The 23,381-nt window shown below is 47.0% G+C and overlaps 1 protein-coding gene across 1 annotated transcript in view; it reads left to right on the forward strand.

The window, feature by feature from the left end:
• MTCL1 (microtubule crosslinking factor 1) overlaps positions 1-23,381 on the forward strand; it is a 123,953-nt gene that overhangs the window by 60,052 nt on the left and 40,520 nt on the right. Inside the window, exons 4-6 of the mRNA XM_026456009.1 lie at positions 10,186-10,245; positions 15,836-17,149; positions 18,256-18,414. Coding sequence (XP_026311794.1) covers positions 10,186-10,245; positions 15,836-17,149; positions 18,256-18,414 — 1,533 coding nt within the window. The remainder of the gene's footprint in view (positions 1-10,185; positions 10,246-15,835; positions 17,150-18,255; positions 18,415-23,381) is intronic.

Consider the following 23,381-nt stretch of genomic DNA (forward strand, 5'->3'; position numbering starts at 1 on the left):
TTTGATGATCCACAGTGGCACAGAGCGAATCCTGCCTGGAGGTTAATCCTGCAGTTTAATCTCCTGTTCATTTCTGTCTGGCTTCAGTACCCAGGGTCCATCAATCTTGTCCATCATTTCCAGGTGAGGCGGAGCAGAGGTTTAATGGAGGTGTGGGATGTTTGCATTACACTAGGTCAATTCCGTTTTCCTTAAAAAATAAGAACCTTTCTGATTTGAAAAAACATAATATTAATCTTGACTATTTGGGGGAATGAAAAAAATCTATAAACCAAAACATAAAGTCATCCATAATTCTGTTCCCCATTGATAAGACATGTTAGCATTTTAGTGTATTTGCTTCCAAACATTTCCAAGACAAAAATATTTAATCTTGTTGAGATTATATTAAGTATATATTTTTAATCCTATGTTTAAAAGGTGAATCTTTTTTTAAAAATTTTGTCATTAAAATTTTTTACTAATCACAACTTTTAATGGCTACACAATATTAACTGTTTTTAGTGCAAATGAAAATTTATGTGCCTGATTTCTTTCTTCCCAATATTTTGTTGTGAAAATTTTCAAACAGATAGCAAAAATAATTTTACAGTGAACACACCTGTTACCCCACCATTCACCTGTGTGTTAACATTGTGCTGTACTCGGTTTATCACATGTCTGTCTACACATCTTTTTATTCATTCACCCATCTTATATTTTGGTGCATTTGAAAATAAATTGTAGATGCCTATTCACTTTCTCCAAAATACACGTTGTTAACTAGAGCTAAATTTTTGTTTATATATTTTTTGAGTAAACTCACATGGACAGAAATGCACAGATCTTAGTTCACGTTTACTGAGTTTTGACAGCTGTATATACAGAGTTTTGCTACTGTAATGGTGTACTCTGTAATTAGAATGATACTGAAAGTCAAATCAGAGGGTCTGTAGGGACGCTGGCAGATTAGTATAAAATAGTATCAAGAGTAACTCAGAACTTTCTTATGTGCTCTTTGACAGTTAAATATTTTTTCACATTACATGCATCTGAAAAACTGATGATGGGTTTTCTCTGAAAAGAGGGCAACATTTTAATATATCATTTATTTGTATGATTTTTTAGCTTTGTTTTGTTGTCAAAGTAGTTCTAACTCTCTTGCATTATTTCATCAAACTAGGAAATAATTTGCCTCTCTTGATGGACTGGTACATTTCCTTCCATTAGACCAATGGCAGAGGCAGGAACAGATTATTTTCTTTTTTTTGAGATGGAGTCTCACTCTGTCACCCAGGCTGGAGTGCAGTGGCACAATCTTGGCTCACTGCAACCTCCACATCCCAGGTTCAAGCAGTTCTCCTGCTTTTGCCTCCCGAGTAGCTGGGATCACAGGTGTGCATCAGCACATGGGCCCAGCTAATTTTTGTATTTTAGTAGAGGTAGGGTTTCACCATGTTGGCCTGGCTGGTCTTGAGCTCCTGACCTGAAGTGATCCACCCATCTTGGCCTCCCAAAGTGTGGGGAATACAGGCATGAGCCAGTATGCCAGGCCAGGAACAAATTATTTTCGAAAAGACACAGCCTTGTATTCAGTCTTGACAGGCAAATGTCATATGTTTCTACAGACTTTCAACTTTTGTAAATGCCCACGGGCTCATCTGTAGGCTTTTCTCAAATGTATGATTCTGATTCCATATTTCCTACCATGCTCCATGGTTTTGCTGAGTGCCTGCCTGGATGTGCACAGAGTTGGGATTCTTGCAATTTGGGGGAAGGATACTTTTGTTTTGGGTGCAGTCGTCATTATAGTTTTGTCATGGTCATCAGTTTCAATGTTTCTTTGCACCGTCATTGTAATTTACAGTTTTACTTCATTACCTTTGGTTTAGTTTATTTTGCAGTGTTTAGTTCAGAGTACTATGTGATAGTATGTTTTAGCCGAAACATACCTAGCTTTTTCCAAAAACTAGGCTTCAAGGTACGTATCACAAAGGTTAAAATGAGCCAACCAACTCATACTGCAAAGCAAATGTATGTCATGTTCCCGAGTTTGCATGTGCAGTGTTCTTCCTCCAGGAGAAAGTGGCATTTGCTGGGGGGTGTGCTGGGCGCATCTGTGTCCATCCCAGGTGGCCTGGTGACCCTGACTTTCCACTTGCTGGACAGGCTGTTGCCTTTGGGGCCTTCCCAAACTCTTTGACTTGGCTGCTGGGAATCCTGAACCATGCTGTGGCTCATGTTTCCACTCTTCTTTAGCCAAAGTGTCTCAGTGTAATTTTCCTCTTCTTTCCCTCATTTACTTACAACATTTGTCCTCTAATAATAGTTTTCTGTCTTGCTTTTCCAAATAAGGAATTCTGCTGTCTGCAGTCTCAGATCCTTCGAGAAATCATCAGTGCCAACAAATATTATTTCATAGCCATCAGGCACCTGCGAATGTAGCAAATTGTAACCATTCCTAGAATAGTCCTTTGTGCTCTTTCGCTAAAGAAAGGCAAAGATTTTTTGGATGAGAAAAATTGGCAATCTGGGGCTAAGAAACCAGAAAACAGCCCAAATATGGGCGATTGGGCTATGAGGGCCCTGGAAGGTGGCTCTGAGGGTCTGAGGGCTGTGAGCTTGAATGTAGGCTTAGGGCTGGGCCCAGGTTGGTGGCCCATCTCCAAGTTTAGGGGATCTTGAAACAGTACCCCACTTTTGACTGTGTTTTAGTTTTCTCGTCTGTTACGCGGTGGTAATAACATAACGTGTCCCCAGGCTCTTGTCGGGATTGAATTAGATTAGATATTGTCTTAGTCAGCTTGGGCTGCTGTGACAAAATATCACAGGCTGGGGGCTTAAAGAACACATTTATTGCTCACAGTTCTGGAGGCCGCAGAGTCCAAGGTCGGGTTGGGTTCTGGTGAGGACCTTCTTTCTGGCTTGCAGAAAGCTGCCTTCTCGATGAGTCCTCCCGTGGCAGAGACAGGAAGCTCTGGTGCCTCTTCCTCGTCTTATAAGGACACTAACCCCATTGTGGGGGTTCCACCTTCATGACCTCATCGGAACCTAGTTATCTCCCGAAGGCCTCACTTCCTAATACCAGCACATTGAGAATTAGGGCATCCACATATGAATTTGGGGAGACACAAACATTTAGTCCATAACAGATGGGTAAAGAGAGTTTAGCATTGTGCCTGGCATGAGTGAGTGCCCAACATATATGGTAGTTGTTAATATCATGATCATTACTGTGCTCTTCATGGGGCCAAGGAGAAAGGGTTTCCTTTGCATTATGGCTAAGGAGGGTTTCCAGTGGGTCTGAGAAGGGGATTTGTGTTTATTGGGTCCTGCTGTGAAATTCCAGTGCAAGGTGAAGCAAGCAGCTCCACGGTGTGAAAGGAAGCAGGCTCCCCGGAAGTGTTAAAGGGATAGGTGAAAACATAAATAAATAATACCTCTTATGACATAATATTTAGAATAAAAACAAATAAAATAAAGGGATGAGTGAAGAGGAAGGAGGAGGAGGAGGCATCTTCCAGCTAGGATGTAGTGTTTCTGGCTGAACGAGAGGCTGATTAATTCACATCCTTCACATCTTCTAGCAGTTAAATGACAACTTTAATATGGGGAAAATAATCTTTTTTATATGATAAAGATGGGGTCTTGCAATGTTGCTCAGGCAACATTGAACTCCTGGCCTCAAATGATCCCCCTACCTCAGCCTCCCAAAATGCTGAGATTACAGGTGTGAGTTCCCATGACCAATTTAATATGAGTAAAGGAATCTTAATAACTTCCTTCTAAAAGGGAGAAGACCTCTGCACCTTCGTTTCCTTAATCTGATTTTATCCCTGTGTGTGCTATAAACTACCCCCCAGAAACCTACAAACTTTCTAAATAATAAGAATCTGTAAGAATTCTGAAAATTATCAGTCTGCGTCTACATCCTCGTCCCCATACTGACTTACAATTTGCAGCATCCTAATTTTTATTTGTCTCCTTTTATGACCAATCTAAATTTTTTTTAAAATTTAGACTTTCAAAGTCTGTCTCTGACACACTTTAGCAATTGAGAGCTTATTAATTTTTCTGAAATTATTTGGAAGAAATTGGCCAACTTAAAATAGGAAGCATTAAGAATTGACATGAAAGTCCAAATAATTGCCTTACTTCGTATTTTATTTAATCATTTTCAGTACTCAGCAAAGCATCAGCCTTAGATGGATTCAATTTGGATTCACAAACTTAATTTTTTTTTCTTTTCAGTAGGAATATGCAGTTGATTTGCTGGCAGTTGATCAGGCTAAAAGGAGGGAGTAGAATTAGTCACCAGGCAAAGCCCCACTGGAGGGTTCATGTTATTTAATGGTCTGCATTTACCTCTTCCCTTCATTGTTCCTTGGAAGAGACTCTCCATTGGATCTCTGAGGCATCCAGAGGAATAAACTGGGCATGACTGATGTGCACACAAATTGTCCTACACCCGTGGTTACTTCACCCAGGGTTCGGTGGCATCTAGCACTTTACACTGGACAGGACCCTGGCAGGTGGCCGTTGAGGAGCCTGCATGGTTCCGTGCTGGAGGCACAGCGATTGTTCCTCATGACTGCTTGGCACGTGGCCAAGGGGACCGTATGCCTGGAGATGTGTAATGCAGTGGGGTACCTGGCCAGTTTCCCCAACCCTCAGGGGCCTTCCTGGTCTTGTTAACCAACCACATATGCATAGGCTATACTCGAAGGACCAAGCTGATGAAAACAATATCAGCTTATGGGAAGAGACCCAAGAAATTGGTGAATAACTTCCATTGAATCGTTATTGCAAGCCCACATAGGAGATCTGTGATAGTCTCTTTTCTCTGACATCTTTAAAATACAAGTTTTATTTTCCTGACCTTTTTTTTTTTTCCATTTTAAAGGAAATAATACTTACTGTAGATCATTTATGAAAAGCCACAAAAAAAGAAAGTGAAAATCACTAGTAATTCTGTCATCTGAACATGATGACCATTAACATTTGGGGGTATCCTGCTCCAGGCCACTTTCCTAACATATATATATATATATATATGTTATATATTAATATTATTTAATATATATATTTAATACATGTTATGTATTAAGTATAAATATATTTTAAGCATTTTGAGATCACTAAATATATGCTGTCTGTAACCTGTATTTTCTTCATAGTGTGTTGTAAGCATTTCCCATATCTTTAAATAGTCTTCAAAAGCATGACTGTATCTAGAAATCTAGTATACAGCATGAGGACTAAAATGAGTCCTATTGTATTATGTACTAGTGATTTGTCAAGAGCATAGCTTTTAGGGATGCTAACCACAAAAAATAAGAAGAAGAAAGAAAGGTAACTGTATGAGATAATGGTTATGTTGATTTGCCTAACCGCAGTGATCATTTCACTATGTGTATTCTGAGATGAGCCTATCAAAACATCATGTTGTGTATCTTAAATATATACAGTAAAATAAAAGGAAAAAATTGTAATACCTCCATAGTATTCACGATGATAAAAGGTGCTGTGAAGAGCATTCTCATTCATAAATCTTGGCGCTTGTCTCTTGTCCTTAGGGTGTGTTCCCAGAGGTGGAATTAGGCCTCTCAACCTATGCCTTTGTAAGGCCGAGTTGCACCACCATCCCCCACCCCAGAGGCGGCGAGTTTCTCCCGCCCCTTCCTCTGCACAAAAGCTCCCGTCTTGCTGGGTTCGTGCTAACACTGAATACCCTACTTTTTTGAATCTATAAATCTCTAAGTGAAAAAAAACTTGTTTTAATTGTCAGTAATTGTGTTTATTGGCCGTCTGTTTATTTTTTTTAAGACGTGTTTTGTGTTGCTTGCAAGATACTACTCTTTTGTCTGTCATGTGTTAGAAAAATCTTTTTTCCGGTTTGTCATCTGCCTTTTAATAATATAAGTGGTTTCTTTTGATGTATTTTTTTTTAAAGTTAAAAATCTTACCCATCTATCAGTCTTTTCTCTGGCTGTTTATGCTTTTGTTTCTGTGTTTATAAAGGCCATACTCCAAGAACAAACATCAGTTCATATTTTTTTTCTCATGCCTTTATGAATTTTTTTGCATCTAAAATGTTAATTCATCTAAGATTTATCTCGATATAGTATGTGTCTTATCTTTTTTCATCTCACAATGTGTATAGTTATTTCACAACACATACCAAGTAGTTCATCCTTTCCTCACTAGTTCAAAATATAACCTGTATCAATTGTTAAAATCTCATGTATTCTTTAATCTATTTGTGAGCCTTCTGTTTAGTTTCATTAATCTGTCTGTTCTTGTACCAGCACCGAACCATTGTATTTTTATATCTAATAGCACAAATACTGTCATTATTTTTCCTTTTCAAAGTGTTCTTGGCAATTTTCACCAATTTATTTTTTTAAATCGGAGTCAGTAGTTTGAGGCTTTGCAGGCCCGAACAGTTTGTCACTAGTGCTGTCCTGTGCCCTTGCAGTGCAGAGCAGCCATAGCCAGTGAGAAATGAGGCTGTATTCTAATTGAACTTTGTTTACAAAACAGGCTGTGGGTTGATTTGTCCTGAGGGCTATGGTTTGCCAACTTCTGTTCTTGATGAATTTTTTAATTATTGTGTCCATTCTTACCACCCTCACAAACACATGAAAAGTATGTATAAATACACATACACACAGTTTTTGAATGTGTGTGTGTGTGTGTGTGTGTGTGTGTGTGTGTGTATTTTAAGGAATTTGGTTAAAATGACATACTTACAAAATGGTTTGGAAGAAACATGGTCTCTTTATAACAAGGTCTTCCCATTAGGCAGCATTAAGCATTGTTTTATGTTGATCTTCAGTGTTCTGTGGCTTCCTTCATACAGGTTCTGCAGATTTCTGGTTAACTAAACTAACTTTCTTTCTTTTCTGTCTTCTCTTTCTCTCTCTCTCTCTCTTTCTGTCTTTCTCTTTCTCTCTCTCTTTCTTGAGGGAGTCTCACTCTGTTGCCCAGGTTGGAGTGCAGTGGCACAATCTTGTCCCACTGCAACCTCCACCTCCTGGGCTCAAGCGATTCTCCTGCCTTTGTCTCCCGAGTAGCTGGGATTACAGGTGTAAGCCACGACGCCCAGCTAATTTTTGGATTTTTAGTAGAGACAGGGTTTCACCATGTTGGCCAGGCTGATCTCAAACTCCTGACCTCAAGTAATCTGCCCACTTCGGCCTCCCAAAGTGCTGGGATTACAGGCATGAGCCACCACCCCTGGCCTCTGGTTAACTTTAAAACTTTAACCCTTGCAGTGTTTTTTGTTCTAGTTGCCACTGTGAATGGAGGAGGAGCGTCCCGTGACTCCCTGCCTGTTCCGTGAATTGCTAGAAGGATGGCAGGACTCAGGGCTACAGTTGCCAGCCCAACAGCAAGGGAAGGGGAGACATGGGGTGGGTAGGGGTGGCTAGAAGAGTCCATCTAAGGGCTCCCACCCAGAATGTGCTCTAGCCTCCAGCCTGAAACGCAGCAGCCCATGATTCTGCGTAGATTTTGTCTCCAGTTCTAGCTTTCATTTTACTTCTAGTTTTCTTTCACTGTGTACATTGGGAGAATGTGATGAAAGCCAGGGACAGCAGGCTCTGCACTCACTGCGGGCCCTGATTGCTATTACAGCTCTGGAATTAAGTCCCTTAGGTTAAAGCTTGGGAGAGAGCCTGCTGAATCATCAGGATTTATCTCACTCAGCTCATTCAAATAAAAGAAACTTCTGGCCGGGGACAGTGGCTCACGCCTGTAATCCCAGCACTTTGGGAGGCCGAGGCAGGTGGATCACCTGAGGTCAGGAGTTCGAGACCAGCCTGGCCAACATGGTGAAACCTCATCTCTACTAAAAAAAATATATATATATATTTGGGCGTGGTGGTATGCACCTGTAATCCTAGCTACTTGGGAGGCTGAGGCAGGAGAATCGCTTGAACCAGGGAGGCAGAGGTTGCAGTGAGCCGAGATCGTACCACTGCACCCCAGCCTGGGCAACAGAGTAAGATTCTGTCTCAAAACAAACAAAAGAAACTTCTTAACTGAAGCATGAAGGTGAAAATCTTGGTGAACTTCCTTATTAAGAGTGGAGAAATTCAAGCTGTCCTTAAGACAGGCTTACCTTTACCTGTTGGTGGAGACTGGTTCTCTTCGTAGTGTGACCCACTTTACCGAAAAGGCTAAAGGAAATAAAGCCTTCTGCAGCTGGGGTTCCCTCCACCTTTGTTAGTCAGGGAGCCTGCCGCCCCTGCTCCACGATGATTCTGTGGCCCTCTTCAGCCCTCTGCCCTGAGGGCCTTCTCTCAATTATCTGTTTTATATTTTCCGGGTCTCCAGCCTCCTAGAGGCCAAGGGGCAGCTAGAATTTTAACTGTTTCTTAACCTAGGATTCTTCCAATAAATGTCAAGGGCTGGCATTCTGAGAGTGAGACACTTAAAATGTGAACAGTACTGAGTTGATGAACTTAAGTTCTAACTGCGATGTAAGTGACTTGCATATAGCCTCCTTTGCAAACTCTTCTGATACAGAGTGGGCACCCAGGAATAAAGCCGAGCAAGTCAGGGCTCTGAGCAGATGTCGGATGAGGTCCTGGACCCCGAGGTGGAGGTGCAGAGGGGAGGGAGGTGGGTGCTGGGGACAATCTCTTTCCTTTTGCAGACTTGCCTTATAGGTCTGGGGCCAGCAGAGCTCTGCTTCCCCACCTGCTTCCTTCCAGCTTTCCTCAGGATTAGCTTAATCTTTGCAGATTAAGAGGCTACAAATCCGTTCATACTCCTCTAGGAGGCTTCTCACTCCTCATTTCTTTCTGCCTTCACACTTTCCCTTTGCAGGAGCTGGCGTATCTCCCAGTTAGTCTGTTGCAGACACCCCTAGGCCCCTTTCCTCATACTTCTGTTTGTATTTTCAGATGTATTTGCAATTTCTCGCCTGGAGTCTATAATGTAAAACTAGGCAGGTTTCCCAGGCACTGAAGGACACAGCCAAGGCCTTCATTTCACATAGGAATAAGTTACGAGCTTTGTAAGATCTTTAAGATGGAGGTTTAGCCATGAATTGGGCGAGTTTTCTGAGAATTTCACTACCTAGTTAGGTTTTCTCTGTAAACAAGGGGCACCCTTCTTCTTCCTTCATAGCACTTTTTATCTGGCCACTCAGGAAACACCAGTTATTTGTTTGTTTGTTTGTTTATTTTTGAGGCAAGGTCTTGCTCTGTTGCCCAGGCTAAAGTACAGGGCTATGTAGGCCTGATTATAGCTCATTGCAGCCTCGAAGTCCTGAGCTGTCTTCCAGCCTCAGTCGCCCTAGTAGCTGAGACTACAGGCACACGATTCCACACCCAGCTAAGTTTTTAAAAATTATTTTTTGCGTGGTCGGGCATGGTGGCTCATGCCTGTAATCCTAGCACTTTGGGAGGCCAAGGCAGGCAGATCACGAGGTCCGGAGATCAAGACTATCCTGGCTAACACAGTGAAATCCTGTCTCTACTAAAAATACAAAAAATTAGCTGTATGTGGTGGTGGGCACCTGTAGTCCCAGGTACTTGGGAGGCTGAGGCAGGAGAATGGCGTGAACCCGGGAGGCGGAGCTTGCAATGAGCTGAGATTGCGCCATTGTACTCCAGCCTGGGGACAGGGCGACTCCATTTGAAAATTTAAAAAAAAAAAATCTTTTTTGCGGCGACAAGGTCTTATTACTATGTTGTTCAGGCTGGTCTCAAACTCCTGGCCCCAAGTGATCCTCCTACCTCGGCATCCCAAAGCATTGGGATTATAGGCATGAACCACTGCACCTGGCCAGGAAACACCAATTAATTCTCATATTAGCCCAAACAAAACATGATTTGGAAAGTGAACCAGCTCCAGAAATATGAGTTATCTGTTCCCAAACTTCCTGCCTTTCTCTTCCTCTTCTTGCCTTCTCTGCACTGTTAAAATTATCCCAGCCACTCTCCTTTTTCATTAAACTGAATACTTAAGGAATACGCCAAATACAATAATTAGGATTTTAAGAATCTTAAGATTCAAAGACCTCCTCCAATTTCTCCAACTGCATTTACACATTGACTCTAAGTTGTTTTTTGATTCTGGTGGGAAACAGCCTCCGTCCACTGTGTGTATCCTCACCCGTGGGGACGACATTTGCTAATGCTGGCTGTCAGGTGTGAGCCCTTGGTCACAGAATGTCACTTGGATCTATTTCAGAGTTCCCTAAAAAGAAGAAGCACTCGGGAAATGTACAAGGAGAAGAAAACCTTTAACCAGGTAAGCAGAGGTTTTCATTCTAATGTTACATCTCCCGTAAGTGAAGTAACCTCATTTTGAATTTTTTTCAGTGTTAGTTTTGCCTTTAAAACATTCAAAGAAACATTACCTGTCCAAATACGTGGACTCATTCCTAACCTCCACAGTGTGAACATTTTCTTTGCAAACCCACTGATCCTCCCTCTTGTTTCTCCCCCACGCTGACAAGCTGGTGATTTCTTCAGGAAAAAGAACTGGCTTTGTGTGGAACAGAATTAAGTGTAGTTTGGGGGCCTGAGGTACTTATAAATGGTAAAAAGTGTTTTGACCTTCAAAGTTATCCACACAGTGAAATAAAACAGCCACTGTGGAGTCGAGTCATTCATAAGACGTTGTTTTGAATGTTGTTGTTGTTGTTGTTGTTGTTTTTTAATGTGCAAGCTGAACAATATCTTAAATGGTCCTAATTGAAGGTAAACTATTCTCAGCCCTTTCTAGATGCACAGTATGCATTCTTCAGAACTTTCTTAGCTTTTCTGTAAAGCTGTTTTACTGGATTCTGTTGTTAAATTGCTGCTAGCATTAGGTGGTGGAGAGAACAAAGGTGTTATTGGGATATCAGCTCACTGCACTCTGAGAGCAAGTGGTAATTAGAGAGACACAATGAGTCGGGGTAACTAAGAGCTCAGCAACCTCCACCGACCTCCTGCCGCCCTGTCCCTGTGAACTCCCCTCTTAAGGATCCCCTGGGTTTCTCCATTCTCTGAACTCACTAATCCCCAGGGCATCATTCAAGGAGGGGCAGGCCCCTGCAGCAGCAGAACACTCAACTGTTCCCTTCCACCCTCCCCAACCTCCCAGTCTCACTTTGGAATCCGTTAATAACAGGGAAATGAAAGTCTGCCTCCCGCTGCTGGGTACTTACACTCTCCTGGGCTGAGAGTGTTTTCAATCGACTGGCTCTTGCCCAGGGAAGATCTTTTCCTTAAAAGGGGAAATTCTGCCCCATTGTGAAATGAACAGCATTCGCCCCATGGGTAAAACGGGCCAAGAACAGGAGCTGCTGCTCCTTGGGTGCATGTCAGAAACCCTGGTACCTGGGATGCGTTGAGCCGCCCGCCCAGCCGGTGGGATTATTGAGGAAGGAGTTTCTGTTCAGCAGAATGGTGGAATGGAGCGCCCTGGGAACTGCAGGCCCGCAACCAAAACCCAAAGGAAGCCGGCGCCCCGGCGCAAGGTAGGCACGCGGGCAGTCACCCGCTCGGGGTGCTGGCTGGACGGCTGACTTGCAAGCCAAAGAATATATACAGAGAACGATATATTTCTGTTGCTTGACAAGGCCTTTCCCGCTGGTGGTGATGGTGGTGGGCCCCTGGGTGTCTCCCCTCCTGGCCATGCCTGCCCTCTGCCTGCAACAGGAATTGTGTGTCCTATGGAAAGTTGGACTTGACCTGCTTTCATACCACATTCCTGGGGTTATCCAATGATCTCTTGAAACCAGAAATGATATCCTTCAGTTTAGACTCGGCCTTGCCCCCCCGCCCCGCCACCCTGCTAGAGTCTTGGCAGAGTTTTAAGAAGTCTACAGTTACAACATAAGATGGGCATCCAGCCTCCCGCTGCCTGAGCTGAAGCTGTGATTCCCCGTCTTATGGGGAGTGGCTTCCCCTACTCAGAACAGGCCGAGCTCAGCTTCCGTCAGGCCGCCCCTCTCCTGCACGCAACACCCTGCAGGTGCAGCGGTCCCTGCCCTGGCTGCCTTGACCTCACGGAGGACGTGTGACTTCATTTAATACACACACTCCATGGCTTCCAGGACAATCTTTCTCTCAACACTGCTTTAGTCGTGGTGGCAGGCCTCATAGTGCATGCATGGTTGTCAAGTAGAAATGACAGCATGCTGTCATACTGACAGCTTTTTTCTTTAAGGAACGAGAAGACGTTTTGGACATTTTATCAATCCTCAGGTAATCTACAAATTGGCACTCGTTAGAGTATGTCATAGGATCTTGCTGCCTCAACTGACCTGGGTTTAGGTTCAAGAAGACGGAAGAGGATTGTTCTATGATAGATTTGTAGTGAATGGTGGACAGAGGGGAATGGTGTGAGGCTGAAGGTTTCCGGAAATCAAGGCGATTTGAGGGCTCTATGGGGACCTTCTGCCTGCATGAGGGGGTGCAGATAAGCATGGATAACCTCCAGCGTGTTTCAAGACCCTTCTCAGAGACCTTACCTCCTTCCCCGATGTTTTAGTTCAACTTGTTGGGGAAGACCCCAAGGAGCTGGTCGTAGGTATTTCCCTGAGCCTTTCTTGTCATATCATTTTTCCCCTTACATGGGGTTTGCGGTGAGCAGGGAGGGACCAGGCAGAGTGGGATTGCCCGAGTCCCTGGTCCACGCACTTGTTTGAGCCAAAAGCTTCCCATACCATGCAGGCAACAGTGCCCCTCGCCTGCCCCTCCTGGCCTGGCTTCACTACATCAAGGCCTCGCCAGCTGCAAGTTTCCACGGACGCTGGTCACAGCAGGCGGCCCTGCCCCCACCGTGTCCAGCCCAGTCTCGAGTCCCAGGCTCAAGAAGGGTGGAGAGTGGGGCCGAGTTTCCCCGTAGCTGGACAATGCTGCCCTGTGTGATCTCTGCTGCTATGGATTTCTCTGCATCAGAGGTGGAGATGGGATCATTTAGATGATTTTTGACAATGGACGGACACTGGCTCTCAAATTAACAATGGGGCTGAGAGCACTCCCCTGTTTTCTGGTGCCAAGCTTTTAAGTATTTACAATCCATCTCCGTTGATAGGTATTTTAGCTTAAACTGCATTCCCTTATGGGAACAACAAAGACCTGTCTGTATATTTGAATTTCTTACAAATCTGTGTTTAAGAAAAATTGAAAAGGTGCTTTTTTGTTTGCTCTACTTTTGAAAGTTCTAAGAAGCTGGGATTGTTTAAAAGTAACATGCCAACTTCTCGTACATAGTAGGTACTTAATAAATATTTCCTGAAAGAACGAATGAATAAGGCCAGGCTTGGTGGCTCACACCTGTAATCCCATACTTTGGGAGGCTGAGGAGCTGGATCACCTGAGGTCAGGAGTTCGAGACCAGGCTGGCCAACATAGCGAAACCTCATCTCTACTAAAAATACAAAAATTAGCTGGGCGTGGCGGCATGCTCCTGTAGTCCCAGCTACTCGGGAGGCAGAGGCAGGGGGCAAGAGAATTGCTTGAACCTGGGAGGCGGCAGTTACAGTGAGCCAGGATTGCGACATTGCACTCCAGACTGGGTGACCAGAGCAAGACTCCATCTCAAAATAAAATAATAATAATAAAAAAGAATGAATGAACAGATAAACAAGCATGCTTTTCCTCTAGTATTAGTATTAAACACAATGTATATCTTTTACAGCCCATGTATTCTGTGTAGGTTCTTTCAAAAAATATGTCATTACCCCAGTGGCGATGATAGCCCATTTGCCTCAGTAGCTGTGAGTAGAGCAGACAGCCTTACTTCAGGTTAGTCACAGGATTGATTTTTATGTCTGCCTAACCCAAACCCAACCAAATCCTTCATGTGATAAGTTCTCAGGACTCAAAGACCATGTGACATTTATATGTTATTCTCCTAATGTGCAAAGAAGGAAAAAACTCTTTACTTGCTCCTTTACCCAATACTAATTGTGGTTCAGACAAATAAAATTAATTTCAGGGAGCTAGAGCATGGTGATTTATCGTATACAAACCAGTTTATATATAAAAAATACACTTTTTAGGTTTATGATTTATCATATACAGACCATTATTTCATTTGACCCTCATCGCAATCTTGTGGGTCTGTGATTAGCCCAGGCCCCTTGGACAGTAGGAGGAGCAAAGCTAGGACTCCGGCAGCGTGTTTGACCCCAAGTCCAGCAGGCCTGGTTTTGTCCTCAGCTAAGAGATGACAATGGGCATGTCATCCTCCCGAGAATGCACAGATAGCGCCAGGGCAAGCTTCCCCTGTGGCAGTGGCTGCACACTTGGTCGTAGGTGTGGGCCTGAGCCTTCCTGGTCATACCGTTTTTTTCCCTTTCCATGGGGTTTGTGGTAAGCAAGGAGGGACCAGGCAGAGTGGAAGGAGGAAAGTTGGGAGGTGCTGAGGGAGATTTTCTCTTTCTTCCAAATTGTGAGTGCGTGACCAGACTGCGGCAGAGAACGAGCCATGCCCTCTGAGTGTAGAAGCTGCATTGTGAGCACACGTGACGATCTGAAGGGGTTAATTCTCCCCCATGGGCTGACTTGTTCCAGAGAAGGGCCACAGGCCTGGAGAGCAGTTTGATGCCTTTTCCTCTACGAGGGCTGTGGGGTTTGACTTCCGTAGAGCTGTTGCTGACAGTTTCTCCTTGTGACGGGGGAAACCTTTGCTGAAGCCTTTTGGAACTTTTGATGGCCGATCAAAGAGGAGTGATTTGTGAAATCGGTTATTTTTCCCATCTGCTGAATGTGAATAGTAAAACGTTTTTGCAAAACCAAAATGGGGAGTTCATCTGGCTTCAAAACAAGGAGACCAGCCCTGCAAAGCAGAGTTGACTTTCCAGTGGATCCAAAAAGTGCCGTTCTGACCTCAGCCAAGTATTGTAGGCTGTGAACAGCAGAGTCAGCTTTGAGGATCCTCCAGAACCCTCTGGAAGTCCTATGAGGACACTTCTCAGATTTTGATACACTTGACTATCCAACATTTAACTCCTTGCCTTGGGTCTCCGAGTTTAATTTCCTGCTGTGTTACAGCAACTAAAGGGAAAGGAACATAAGCAAAGGCTCTGAAGTTGCACTTGCATGGCAAGAGGCTGCAAGGAGCCCAGGTGGCTGGGTGTGCAGTACCCAGTGTGTACCCAGAGCTCAGTACTGACTCAGTACGCGCCTGGACTTCCAAGCACCCTTATGCTCATGCTTCATTTTTTTTTTTTTTTTTTGTCATGTCATTCTTGTGGGACATTAGGGCTGGGGAGACCGGGATGGGGAGAAGCGAATTGCTCTGTCTCAGGTACCTTGGGAAACCAGGGGAAAGCTGAGCTCTTATTTGGGGTGGCCTGACTTCCCCATCCTGGTCAGACCTCGTGGATTGCCGGGCACTTTGAAAGAAGGAGGTCTGCACATTGGAGGTGGTGAGGGCAGCAGGGTGGAAGATGCTCTGAGCCCTGTCTGCCTGCACCAGGCCTTGGTGAGGGGTCCTGCTGCCTCTCACTGGTGCTGGTGAGTAACCAGATGGGATCCACAGAGCAGTGAGGGGTTGCGCATTCTCGCTGGGTTTTGGGCCGCATTTCGTTTTCCCTTCTTCGCTCGTAACTTGTATGATGATTTCCACGTGCACTTTTTTTTTCCAAACTAACTTTTTTTGTTTCTTTTGTTTCTGTGGCAAAGCAACAAACTGTAGGCCTTTCACAGGCCCCTCCACAAAGCCCCCAGGCCCACCTCTGCTTTGTCTTGCTCTTCCTCTGTGTAACTCAACGGCACCGCCGGAAGATCGGTGTTTGATGTTTGTGTGCATTGGGGGCGAGGTGTGAGGGGAATCATGAAAAACACGAACATGTGGTATTTTCAAATAACCCTTCTCCCGGGCTGTTCTCTCCTGGCAGGATGACAGTGCCGATTTGAGGTGCCAGCTCCAGTTTGCCAAAGAGGAAGCCTTCCTGATGCGCAAAAAGATGGCCAAGCTAGGAAGGGAGAAGGACGAGCTGGAGCAGGAGCTCCAGAAGTACAAGTCCCTCTATGGGGATGTGGACAGCCCCCTGCCCACGGGGGAAGCAGGCGGGCCCCCCAGCACCCGCGAGGCCGAGCTGAAGCTGCGGCTGAAGCTGGTGGAGGAGGAAGCCAACATCTTGGGCCGGAAGATCGTGGAGCTGGAGGTGGAGAACCGTGGCCTCAAGGCAGAGATGGAGGACATGCGGGGCCAGCAGGAGCGGGAGGGCCTGGGCCGGGACCACGCACCCAGCATTCCTACCTCACCCTTCGGCGACTCCCTGGAGTCCTCCACGGAGCTCCGCCGCCACCTGCAGTTTGTGGAAGAGGAGGCGGAGCTGCTCCGGAGGTCCATCTCCGAGATCGAAGCCCACAACCGACAGCTGACCCACGAGCTCAGCAAGTTCAAGTTGGAGCCTCCTCGGGAGCCGGGCTGGCTCGGGGAGGGGGCGAGTCCTGGTGCCGGGGGTGGGGCCCCCCTGCAGGAGGAGCTGAAGTCAGCCAGGCTGCAGATCAGCGAGCTCAGCGGCAAGGTGCTCAAACTGCAGCACGAGAACCACGCGCTGCTGTCCAACATCCAGCGCTGCGACCTGGCAGCCCACCTGGGGCTGCGTGCCCCCAGTCCCCGGGACAGCGATGCCGAGAGTGACGCAGGCAAGAAGGAGAGTGAAGGCGAGGAGAGCCGCCTGCCCCAGCCCAAGCGGGAAGGTCCCGTTGGCGGGGAGAGTGACTCGGAGGAGATGTTGGAGAAGACGTCGGGCTTCGGGAGCGGGAAGCCCTCGGAGGCCAGCGAGCCGTGCGCCACGGAGCTGCTGAAGGCCCGGGAGGACTCCGAGTGCCTAGTGACCCTAAAACACGAGGCCCAGCGGCTAGAGCGGACGGTGGAGCACCTCATCGCGGACACCGACAGCTTCCTCCACCATGCGGGGCTGCAGGGCGGTGCACCCTCGCCGGGGCCTGGCCTCCAGGGTGAAGAGGAGCAGGGCGAGGGGGACCAGCAGGAGCCTCACCTGCTGGGGACCATCAACGCCAAGATGAAGTCTTTCAAGAAAGAGCTTCAGGCCTTCCTGGAGCAGGTGAACCGCATTGGGGATGGCCTGTCCCCCTTGCCCCACCTCACAGAGTCCTCTAGCTTCCTCTCCACTGTGACTTCCGTGTCCCGGGACTCCCCCATCGGGAACCTGGGGAAGGAGCTGGGCCCAGACTTGCAGGTAAGGGGGCTCGTGGCTTCGCCTCCCTGCTCCGCCTCGCTCTTCCTCCTTCTCGCTGGCATTGCTGCACTCGGGCTCGCGCTGCTCACGGCTGCTTGGTTATGATTTCAAACCTGCATTGTACTAAAGCCTCCGGGGCAACCGGATCCTCTCTCTTGGTTGGGCTCCGTTTTTTTTGTTTTTTGGTTTTTTTTTAAGTTTTCTTGTATTGCCTTGTTTCTTTTTTCTTTTTCCTGTCTTATTTTTAACTGCGCCACGGCTCATGGTTTAGAGGCCCTCCCAGACACGAGGCTAAGCCCAGTGGAAGCGATAGGGCTCGACGCAGGCCGGCCTTGCTCCTCTCTTGGTATCTCAACCAACCAGCCACACGCTGAAGAAGCCGTGAGGAGGCTAAGACAAACGCATGTCACAGTCAGGATAATTAGCAGACTCGCTACCAAGCACGTCCCTTCCTGGGTGTGTTTCAAGGGACACAGTGCAGTCCAAGGCCCTAGGCAGCCCAGGCCCCCATTCCCGCTGGAGGATCAGCCAAAGCGGGCGAGGAGCGCGGTGCTGAGAAGGATGGTTTTGGTGGAAAAGCTCTGCTGGCTCCTGCCGCCCTGCCGCCGCTGGGGAGGGCGCGGAGGGCCTCCGAGGACTGCTGTCCTAGCCTCGCCTGGGTGCATGGCCCAGCTGCCGCCCTGGACTGTGGCTTTGGCTGCTCAACCCACAAGTAAGGAAGGAAGAGCCTCGTTTTCCGTTTCCTTCACGGGTAGCGTGCTTGCAGTTGGGTTCTGGATTCACGCATCGTCATCGCATGTGCCCCGTAACCAGTGTTTTGCACCCCCACTTTCTCTTTTGCTTTTCGGATGTGTCCACCCGCCCTTTTGCTCATTCTCATCTCGGGTCTGTTCTCTTCACTTCCGTCCGCGGCTGTCTTTAAGCTGGTGTTTCTATTCGTGCTGTTTTTTGGGCGTTTTCTCAGTCGTCTCCCTTATCCATTTTTGTTTTCTTTATCCCCTCTCCCTGCCTCCACCCTCTTGTCCTTTGTTTTTTTTTTGTTGTTGTTGTTTGTTTGTTTGTTTGTTTACAATGGTAAAAAAAACAAATCCCTCCCGTGCACCTAGCAGTCCAGACTGAGAGAGCAGCTGGAGTGGCAGCTCGGGCCGGCCCGAGGGGACGAGCGGGAGAGCCTGCGCCTCCGAAGTGCACGGGAGCTGCACCGCCGCGCAGACGGGGACGCCGGGAGCCATGGGCTGGGAGGCCAGACCTGCTTCAGTCTGGAGGTCAGCGTGGGCAAGCAATCCCCGCCCCCTTCCTTTTTCTGTGTGGCTGGCTGCCTGACGTTTTTCTGTCCCGGACAAGGCCCTGAGGGAACATGGCAGGAGGAGGTGGAACTAGGTGGAACTAACGTGGCAGCAAACCCATGGTGTGCACTGGGACAGGCAGGTGTGTGCAGGTGCATGCGGTGAACTGCTGTGCTTGTCAGACAGAGGGACAGCTCACCGCAGGCACTGTCCACCTCCTGTTTCCGCAGACCGGGAGCCCCTGGAGGTCCGCTGATAGTTGAGCGCGCAGGGGCTTCTTGTCCAATCGCAGAGAACAGGGATGAAAACTCAGCCCGGTCTTCCCTGCTCTGGAGGAAACTCCCCTTAGGGCTCCCCTTTTTCGGTTCTTTGTTGCCTGTGTCTCGTGTGACCATCCCACGGTGTCCAGTGATGCTGCCAGTCAGTTGGTAGAATCAGGGAGGCTCACTCCTGACCTGTGGGCACCCTTCGCAGGCTGTGTCCCCACAGTAACCCGGTGTACACAAGGCTGCAGCCGCCACAGGGACCATGGTTGGAACTGTTGTCAGAAGCCTGGAAGAGTGAAAGCTCTTAGATGCAGGCCACCCCACCCGGGAGAGGAAGAGGGGGTTCCCAAGGAGCTATTGAATGAGGAAGCACCTTTAAAAGTCCAAATGCTGTGTCAGTGTAAAGTAGGATTAGAAATAGAGAATGCAATGTCCTGCCACTGGGGACTGCCAAGGGGAAAGTGTCATAGCTCCCCTAGTCAGGGGCCAGTTTTCCCTTCCCACTGTAGCTCTTCCTTTGCCACGGGCTGTTTCTGGAACCACAGCTCTGGCTACACAGGGCGGCCCCCTTCCCTTTGATGGCTGGTTTTACAGGAACTGCATCTCCCTTTCCAAGTGTTCTGCCCTTCAAGGCGTGTCACACATAGCTGTGTGCAGTTAGAGCCTGTATCAGACAGCTCTCCTCCCGGATTCTTCCTAGGTCCTTATTGTGTAACCTGGAACAGTGATAAGTTGTCACCATCATGAATGCATAGCATAGCTTCAGAAACTGGGAGTGATTTGGGAGAGAGAAGCATACTGAGTTGAAGCAAACCAAATACTGAGGGACAATAAAGCTTCACAAGAAGTAGATTAGCAGAGTGAGCTGGTGCCACATGACAGCACAGGATCTCCGAACACTGCAGCTCAGAAGGGAACAGCAGGTCTACAGATGAAGTCTCTCATTCTGCGGATGAGAAAAATGAAGCCCGAGAAGTGAAGCGGCTTGGCAGTAAACTCTCCTCCTGGTTGGTGGCAGAACTGGGTCTAGAGCAGCCTTCAGCCAGCTGTAGCCCCCACTCCCCAGCACATCCCCGGAGGGGCCTGATCTGGAGCGGTGGGAGAGCCCTGCACTGACCCCTGCGTGCGTTTCTAAAGAGTCACTCTAACGACTAATTGTACGGCCGCAGTCTTGCCATGGAATGGCACCACATCCATGTAGCTTCCTTTAATTTTGTATATTTTAACAAGAAAGCTAAAAGTCTCCGTAGTGAAAGGCCAGATCTAGGGAGCATCATTTCCTAGAAGGGGAAGCAATATGAATCAGCAGTTTTAAACAAACTTTCCTCGTTCTGATGTTTTTTATTCACAAAGACATTTCACACAGAAGAGAAAACTCAGTTATGCTGCAAACACATCCTATTTTATTTTATTTTATTTTTTAATAAGGCATGTTCTGGAGCCACTTGGAATCTCCACAGTGTTTCCTTTTATTAGAGGAGCTGGATGTGGATCTGTCGCAGAGCCTGGGTCGGGAGAGGCAGCCCTGTCCCTGGTGTGAATGTCACTCTGACAGCCTTGTTAGTTTGGTCTTTGAATATGACATTGTGTTAAAGAATTGTACAATGGATAATTCTGGGGAGCAGAACTCTTAAAAGCCTTTTAATGAGAACATCCCTGAATTTGCTGCCAACAATTGCTTTCCCATGAAGCTCTAATGGAAACAGTACACAAAGCTCCCATAAGTCAGCCCAGCAGCCCGGCCGGAGACTCCTGCAGACCCGGCTGGAGTAACTGAGGGAAAGACAGCGCCCACACCTTCGCGCAGACTGAGGCCGGGCTGGAGCTGGAGGTGCTGCCAATAGCTTTCTTTGCTCCCTTCTACGTTTCCCTTGAAATAACCACCAGTTTTGCCCTCAGGCCAACCACGACTGTCCCTGCGTGGATCCCCTTTAGCTGTCTGCCCGTAGCTCCTCGGCGGTGTGGGAGGGGCCCCAATAGCACACCTAGTATCACAGCGTCAAAGAAGAAACTTTCCATATTTGAGCGGAAGCTTTTAAAGAGGATTCATGTCTCAAGCTGCACTTACAAACGCCTCTGTGTCTTTTGCCTTATGGATTTGTATATTTGGGGAAAGGGGTAAGTTATTAGTTTGAAAGATTGAGGCATTTTGGCCAGACCAAAACTGTGACTGCTACTCATAGTTGTACCAGCAACAGCAGTTACAACATTAAAGAGGAGAAAAAGAAGTGCATTCTTACACATGACACATTTTAGCAAATTGCAAATCTGGGCAGTGGAGGAGCCCTGCTGCTCAAACGCCATCATTCACTAAACCTGGGAAAGGGGCGGCCTCTCCAAGGCCAGCATTCTTACAGCCACAGCCAGAGCAAACTGAAGTCAGAACCCACGGACACCCACTAATACATCAATGCAACCACGCAAAAATGAACTGCTAAAAAAATAACAGACTTCAGGACAAGTGTTCCTGCTGCCTGCTCTTCTCAGGAGATACTAGCGAGATGCTCATACTAGGCCCTGGACTCTTCCCTGACTTGGCTCCCTGGGGTTCCCATCAAACGTGAGACATTCGCATTTGTTAAGAGAGAGTGGTGTGTGGAATGGTTTGGAATGTGTGAGGCACGTTAAAAATAGTCCTGAATGAGAAGTAGCCATGCACGGACGCTGGTCGGATTTCAGATATAAAGGAGACTAGGACTGTGCCCAGAGGATTGAGTTTCTGGGTCAGAAATCTCAAAGAGCTCTTCTCCTCAGTGCCTGCTTTTATCCTTCCATCAAGGAAGCACACAAAGCACTCACGATCCCACGTGCCTCAGCTGTGAAATGCCAGCCACAAGGAAGTTACGTGGGGTTTTATGCCAAGTATTTGCACACATGTGTTGGCCTCATGTACTGCTTTTGAAATAAGTGGTTGCAAAACTGGCCAGGACAAAATGGAACCCTCCAGAAAATGAAGCCGTGGTCTTGGTGATGGAATTGTCCTAATGCAGGAGTAGTATTGCCAGGCACTCTAGTGACGGCCGTGAAAAGCCTTGCTTTTCTGTTTGTGTTTGAGATTGTGAAGTTAATCTTCGTAGGTGTGGGAAGTAATTTATAAGCCACTTTCTCTGGAGTTGGGGAAGTTAGCCTTTGTCAGTCAGTGTGGGATGCAGCTGTATTGGGGAAGACACGGGCGGGAGTTTCAGAACACTGATGTGGGGAGAATGGTTATGGTTATCAAGACTAGTGTCTCAGCAGCCTCGGAAACAAGCGAGGGTGGTGGTGGTTTAGATAAGCTGCTTTAATAGGGAGATCAAAATGAATTTGATGTATAATCAGAATCCTAGGTAAGTGAACAAAGAACGGTTTTTTTTAGACTCAAACCTTTGGGGATTGGGTGGTAAAGGGAAATATTTATTTAGAAGACATTATGTGTTATGTGAAACTTTTCTCCAGGTGTATGTGGTCGTGTGCAGTTGTGTGGCAGTAGAGTAATTTTAGGCTGAACCTTTTGCCATAGCATGTTCGTATGTTTTTTGTAACATTGGAGTGACGCTGGCATCCCAGCTAGGAGCAGTTGTCCGTGGGAGTTTTAGTATTGCCTTAGCGAAAATGGGCAATAAAGGAAAATGAAACTTCTGATAGATCAGGAGGATCCAGGCGTGTCTGCTTGTGAGCAGGCAGCAGTCTACAGAGACGACACTGGAGCCATCGCAGGTGAACCCGACTGCCCCGGTGAACAGACCTGTAGGACTTCCTTTTCTGTGACTCTTCAAAGGTGTGGTTCAAACAGTCATGCAGTCTGTAGAAACTAAACTAACAGATCTTTGCTTTTCTTAAACAATACGCTTGATTAGGATGTCTGTTTTTACACCTCATAAAGCTTTTGGCTAGCCCCTAATGCATTAAATAAGGAGGATTTTTACATTTTGAGTTTGTAGAGTGATGTGTAGCTGGAAAGTAAAGCTGGCAGGAGGGCAGCCTAGGTGACCTGGAAACAGTTCTGCACGGAGCACCTGAGACAGGAGGGAAGCCCCGAGGGCAGCTGTGGCCACCGTGTTAACGCTGTATCCCCCACGCTTTAGATGGTGCCTAGCACTGGAGGTGCTCAATAAATACTGAATAAAACACTGCATAAAATACGAAGTATCCTCTTGAATACATTGCTGAATTCCCAGGAAATGTAGGGGAATCTTCAAGAGTTGGAATTGATTGTAGAATTGGGACCCAGAAGGCCAGGCACGGTGGCTCACGCCTAGAATCTCAGCACTTCGGGAGGCTGAGGCAGGCGGATCACTTGAGGTCAGAAATTCCAGACCAGCCTGACCAACATGGTGAAACCCTATCTCTACTAAAAATACAAAAATTAGCCGGATGTGGTGGCAGCACCTGTAATCCCAGCTGCTCGGGAGGCTGAGGCAGGAGAATTGCTTGAGCCCGGGAGGTGGAGGTTGCAGTGAGCCCAGATCGCGCCACTGCACTCCAGCCTGGGTGACAGAGTGAGACCCTGTCTCAAAACAAAAACAAACAGACAAACAGTTGAGACCCAGAACGGCCTCTGTGGCCCTTGCGTGGGTGGCTTAGGGAGATTGTTGCCAGAACTGGTAACTGGGAGCCTTGGGTTTCAGCAGCTCCAAAGGAACAGAGGATGGGGCCTGACATCACAGGGAAAGAAAGGAAATCAATGAGCCAGAGAAGCAT

The sequence above is a fragment of the Piliocolobus tephrosceles genome, chromosome 18, assembly GCF_002776525.5.
Source record: "Piliocolobus tephrosceles isolate RC106 chromosome 18, ASM277652v3, whole genome shotgun sequence".
Lineage (NCBI taxonomy): Eukaryota > Metazoa > Chordata > Mammalia > Primates > Cercopithecidae > Piliocolobus > Piliocolobus tephrosceles.